Raw genomic sequence first — 6,114 nt, 5'->3', positions numbered from 1 at the left:
GGTCTCCTTCTGTGCCATTAAGATTCTGTGACTTCCAAGTTTTATGTCATTTACAAATTTTGATATCTTGATCTAATTGAATGGTGGAGCAAGCTTAAGAGGCTGCATGGCCCAATAGCCAGTTCATTTTTTTTTTAACTGGCGCTGGTTGAAGGAAAAATGTGCCAGGTAGGATACGAGTTGAAATCCTTGGATCTTTTCCAATAATGCCATGGGTTTTTTAAAAAATGTCTATCAGAACCATTGCAGTAGGTTGATGGGACCTCGGTTTAAAGTCTTAATTAAAGGACAACATTCTGCCAGTGTAGCACATCTCCTCTATTGTATTGAGTTCTCATCTTAGATTATGTACTCAAGTCCTGGTGTTGGGCTTGAACCCACATCTTTAATTTGGAGGCAATGCAGTAAAGATGGAAACTGGTCAGTTAATTTGATGAGTTGTCCATCAATCAATGAGAGTCACTGGCTTTTTCACAGACTTGACAGCTCATCAGCACTCATGATGCCATAAAAGCATTGGCTCATTTGGTCAACTGATGATGAAATGAGTCATATGGCCTAGTTGAAGCAATCATTTTTGAGCTTGTGGTCTAGCAGTCACACTCTTCAGTTTTAGAAGACTATTTCTTCACATTGATTGAAGCTTTACATGATATTATAGATCATGCTCTTGCCCCTACAGCAAAGAAAATATATTTACTCATATCTGTTCTCTACAACTACAGCTTTCCATAATCTTTTAAGTTTCTGCCATCAAATCATAAGCAGCAATAATCACTCATCTTGCAAATATAGTTTTGAAAAGTAGATCCACAGTGATGTCAGAGGAGTAGGTGAACTGACCACAAAAGCTGCAACAGGTCTGAGGGTAGCAGTGCCTATGGATCTGCAGCATGACTGGCAGAAGGAGCAGAGGCTGCAGACAGACCAATCTCTGAGCAATGGCCTCTGCCACCTTGGAGCTGGAGTCCTCTATTCCTTGACAGTGACAGCAGGCTTCCTGGTAGCCCAGCCAATGCATCCAGTATCTCAGTCTGCATGCCCATTTAACAATCTGCATGCCATTCCATTGAGATCTTCACCGGAGTTATCTGCAGCAGAATTCATTTGCCACCTCGTCCTCCTATGATCTGACAAACAGCCCATCTTTTTAATGTGGCCTGGTTGCAATGCCAATGTCTGAGCTGGTTGCTGCAAGGGTCACATCAAGTTGCAGGACCTTTCATTGGTGCTGTGCTGTTGTTTTCTTTCCTCTTCCTGGGTGTCCTGTGGCTGGACAAATAGCAGTTTTTGGATATTTGAAAGCTGCAACTCAGAAGGTTGTTGTGAAGGAAGGAGGTTGGGGTGGGAAACAAGAGATCCATAGTCACAACATTTTCAGCTTATGCATCATGGCAGATAGAAGGATTAAGGTTAGCTGGCAGTTGAGAAGGGGCCTAATACAGGAAGATGCTGTCATCCTCAATATTTTCAGTGATGTTGAATGCTGCGGGCCCCATTACCGAGATGCTGACAGTCACCTCTTTCATAGGACTCAGGAGATACATGCATCCTTGTCATTGTTGGCTCTGTTCTGCTTCCTTTTTGTAGTGCACCACTTTGTCCTGCAAGAGAAGGAGGGCAGGGTGTCAGTGATTCTGCGCACTGTGTTTGGGTGATGTGCCTGTCAGAGTGAACATTTTGAGGTATTTGGTGGCAGTGAGAGGTTGGTCTGAGGCAGCATCAGTAAATGCGTGGAGGTGAACTGGAGTATCTGGATGTTAGATATTGATACGAGCAAGTGCAACTGAGTGAGTAATGGGGTATATATTGAGCAGCGTAAGAGTTGGTATTCTTGTGGGTAGAAAATGTCATGTGAAAATGCACTAACAGATGTTAACCATCTGAATTAGGTCATTTGACCTCTAGTAGTACTAGTGCCAGGTCCTTGGGTCCAACCACAGGAGTTGACCTACCTGGCCACATGCTCCAATGCCCTTCTTAGGGTGGTCCTTAAAGGTCTCCTGAACACCTGCCCACAGCACCTCTAATGCCATCAACACTGCACCCGTCACTCTGAATCCCTCTACCTTGGTGTTCAATTGGCAAGAACTGTAATTTTTGTATATTTTATCCAGCTTCACTTACAAGATAGACTTCCTTTCCAGAAAGAACAGGCTGCCTATCCCACATGGTCTGCACCAGTCCTGCTTGGGCCTCCTGTTGTGCGCAGCGTTGATGGCAGCATGAGAAGAAGTGAGCAGCATAGGAGGCGCAGAAAATTGTGGTAAAATCATTCAGATGAGGCAGGTAGGCATTTTGTGTCTTACTCACCTTGATCTGAAAGGGCATGGGCATGCTGTGAAATACCTGGATCCAAAAATCGGAATGAATAAATTTTATGCCTATCATGCTTTGCACAATTTTTCCTGTATTATGGCAAGTAATGTGTAACATTGCAGTAAGTCAATTTTTTATTATTATGGTCTTAACTAACTTGTTTATCTTCACAAATGTCTAAATCTGGCAGGTTTCCTGCCTGTAGAATGGAACCTATTATCTCAATTATAGATCCATGAAAATTGAATGCTCTAGGGCATGCAGAAGTGAATTCTTTTATAAATTCCACCTGACTAGAAAAGTGCTAACCGAACAGTTATCAGACAGTGGACTACGATAGGGCCAAAGGTAATAGATATACACCAGAATAAGTATATCCAGGTAAAGATTGTTCCCCTAGTTTTGTTTAGTTAAGAAATTATTTTCTATCAAACCGAACGGTATGCACATGATATATAGGCTGGGGAGCCTGTGTTTCAAATTATATTTTTAATACATATGCATACCAACAAGCAAACTCGCACAGCCCCACCTCTGGCATGAACAGATCCATTACAAATGTAGGCTGTTTTCCTGATAAGATGTATGGTGCAAACTGTGGGAACTATAATGGAAAACAATGTGGGCAAGATTTTAACTTGTTCAAAACCCATTTACTTAGAGTTAAAATTGAGCCCATAATATAGTGTACTTAGTTTAGAAAGAGTGGCATATTTTGGAGTTCTAAAGTTGTAACATTTCAGTCATGACGACATTAATGTACTGTACGCATTTCACTTGCACGTTAACCAGATTATGACCTTAAGATTGGATTGTAGTATATAGAGGCACAAAACAAGGCCAAAGAAGTCCAATTTAGTGAGCCAACATCCAACACCAATATAGTGTTGGAAACACGTCCAAAACCATATGCTGATAAGAATCCTAACTTGTTTTAGGCCACAAAACTGAAATTAGGTCAGATCTATTGCCTTCAGGATTATCAGGTCTACATGCAATCAAATCAGTGTTCATTAAAGGGACTGTAGGAACCCAACAACAAAGAAATTGTTTAAAAAACAAACTTGAATGTGGAGCAAAAAGGAGCAGAAGTGCTCCTTCCAGCTCCACGGTTAAACTGTAGGCTATTTCTGGCCACCACTCGCTCCTTTCCTGATTGCCTCCTTCCACCTGACATACCTTAGATCATTAGCCAACATTCCCACAGGCCAATCCTTGTTGCACATTCACCACCACCAAATTGCCTCTGGGGCAACAACTGGCAGCTGCAGTAACAAATGAGACCGGCAGATCAATTTGCCATGCTTCTGCACATGCGCTTTTATAAACATGCATCGTGTGCTGCATCTGGATTACGTGCCAATGTGGCCACAATTCAACAACTAAGCCTCCATGTTCTGCTGTACATAGCGATTAAATATAAAATGAAAGTATTTTGTTTTTAAGTTGAAATGTAACATTGCATTATTACTTCACCAAATAAATAATAAGCTATAATTAATGCTTAAGACTAACAATAACTATAAACTACATAAAAAATGTATACAAAAGGTGTTAAAGATAGTCACTTACATATCATCGTGTACACGATTTCTCCATTCTTCTCTTTTCATCTCCTCTCTGGCCTCTTTCTCCGACATGATTGATGTTGCCACCCGCAAGGTTGGCTCCAAAGGCTTGTAGCGCTGTTGCAATACTTCAGCAGTATCGCGGAAGGGACCCTGACAGGTACAGGATAAGGTAAATGTTTTATTGTCATGTTTTTTGACACATTATTGATGACTGAGGAACCTGCACGTCTGTGTAAGTGCTGCCAGCTTCTCTATTGTAAATTATTTATAAAAGTAATACCTTTTGATATACAGTTACAAAGAACATGAAAGTTGATAACATTTTGTTGATAGATGAGAATTCAAAAGTGTCCAGAGATGGAAAAGCAGTTTGATTTTGAAACTGTTAATCAATATTATATCGAGTTAAAATTCTTTGCAGAATATTGCACAATAAAAACTTGGAGTCAGTTGCTGTTGTTAACCCTTTGTAATTTACATCCCAATTCTGCTAAGTGTGTGTGTCACTTTCTCCCCTTAAGTGTCTCTCATCACTAAGCTACAACCATCATCAGGATCCCCATCAATGCCTCATCATGGTGGGCCAGTACTTGGCATTAATCTAGGAAGATAAAATGGACAATGTCAGATTATCCTCCACACCAAAACTCAAAACAAGGTGGTGGATTTCATAGAATTATAGAAGCTATTCAGCCCATGTTACCTTTACTGGCTCTTTGAAAAAGCAATTGTGCTTAGTCCCACACACCAACTTTTTGTTCCAGACCTTATTAATTCCTTAACTTCAAGTACCTGTCCAAACCCCTTATAAAAATATTTATGGAATCTACTTCCATGACTTGCTCAAGTATTCCAGATTCTTCTCAGAAAAAAAAATCTCAACTCCTTTCTGGATCTTTAGCCAATGATTTTGAATCTATGGGTGGAATTCAATGTCTTCCTCTGTGGTGAGTCTGATGGTGGAAGGGGGCATCTAATTAGGTGGGGGAGTGGCAGGTGGAGTTCCTGCCACCTTCTGGCCTCCAAACCGGTTAAGTCCATGGTGGGAAGGCCAGTGGATGGTCTTCCCGCCCTGTCGCCAATTGAGGGCTTTAAGTGGACTATTAATGCCCACTTAAGGACCACGTTCTGCCACCGCTGGTATTAACCCAGCAGCAGGCTGGCAAGGGGTGGGGGTGGAGGGGAGGTCCGCTATGCAAGAAGCACGCTAAGCAAACCTGTGCAGGGTTGCCTGTGCACTACAAGGGATAGGGAGGTCGCTCAATCAAAGGCACTCAGAGTCTGACTGAAGGACCTGACATCAGGAAGGGGGAGGATGGGTGGGAACCACTGAGAGCCAACCCCCTGCCCTTGCTGCTGACCCCACTTTCCTGTAACCCTCGCCCTGCAATCCCCTCCAGCCGTCACTTACCTGTGCCTTTGGATCCAGCGACAATATCAGGCCTCGGGTAGGTGTTATACCAGCAGCAGCCACCACCTCCCCAGTGCGCCCTAGATCCTGGGGAACGCTTACCTGTCCAGTTAAGTGCCTGAGTGCCATTTAATGTGGCAGCCTTTCCCTAAAAGAGGCAATGTGGGGCTCTTGCTGGCTCTCCAGCCAGTGAGTGATCCCCCACCACCTCTATTAAATACTACCCTATGATCTTCGTGATTGACTCACTCGCCAGAGGGAAAGATTTTTCTCCATCAAAACCTAAGGCAATCATAATTTTTCCAACCTCTTCTTAAAACTGAAATTATTCATTACATTTAACATATTGGCAAACATCCTCTGTACCCTTTCTAAAGCCTTTGCATATTTCCTGAAGTGTAGTTCTCAGAATTGTCTACAGTATTACAGCTGAGACATAACAAGTGATTTATAAAGTTCAAGCACAATCTCTTTTCCTTTTATATCCTACTTCTCTAAACCCAAGTAACCTTAATGCTTTCTTAACAGCTCATCAACTTGTTCTGTCACCTTTAAGGATTTGTGACCAAGATCTCTCTGCTCATCTAGACCTTTCAAAACCATGCCATTTATACGATACTGCCTTTTCATATTCCTCCTTCTTAGGTATATCACTTCACACTCTTCTGCACTGAAGTCCAATTGTCATGCTTTTGCCCGTTACACCATCCTCTGTCATCTTGAAACATATAATTATTATCTACTACACTGCCAAGTTTCAGATCATCTGCAAACTTTATAATGCCGCGCCCTGCACCTGAGGCTAGGTAATTT

At 42.1% G+C, this 6,114-nt stretch overlaps 1 protein-coding gene across 1 annotated transcript in view; it reads right to left on the bottom strand.

The window, feature by feature from the left end:
* Positions 1–3,887: 3,887 nt before the first annotated feature.
* spata17 (spermatogenesis associated 17) overlaps positions 3,888–6,114 on the bottom strand; it is an 84,789-nt gene continuing 82,562 nt past the window's right edge. The window contains exon 8 of the mRNA XM_041180596.1: positions 3,888–4,040. Coding sequence (XP_041036530.1) covers positions 3,888–4,040 — 153 coding nt within the window. The remainder of the gene's footprint in view (positions 4,041–6,114) is intronic.

Source organism: Carcharodon carcharias, chromosome 2 (assembly GCF_017639515.1).
Source record: "Carcharodon carcharias isolate sCarCar2 chromosome 2, sCarCar2.pri, whole genome shotgun sequence".
Classification (NCBI taxonomy): domain Eukaryota; kingdom Metazoa; phylum Chordata; class Chondrichthyes; order Lamniformes; family Lamnidae; genus Carcharodon; species Carcharodon carcharias.
Note: the sequence above shows the minus strand (reverse complement) of the source record. Positions and strands in the feature narration are given on the sequence as shown.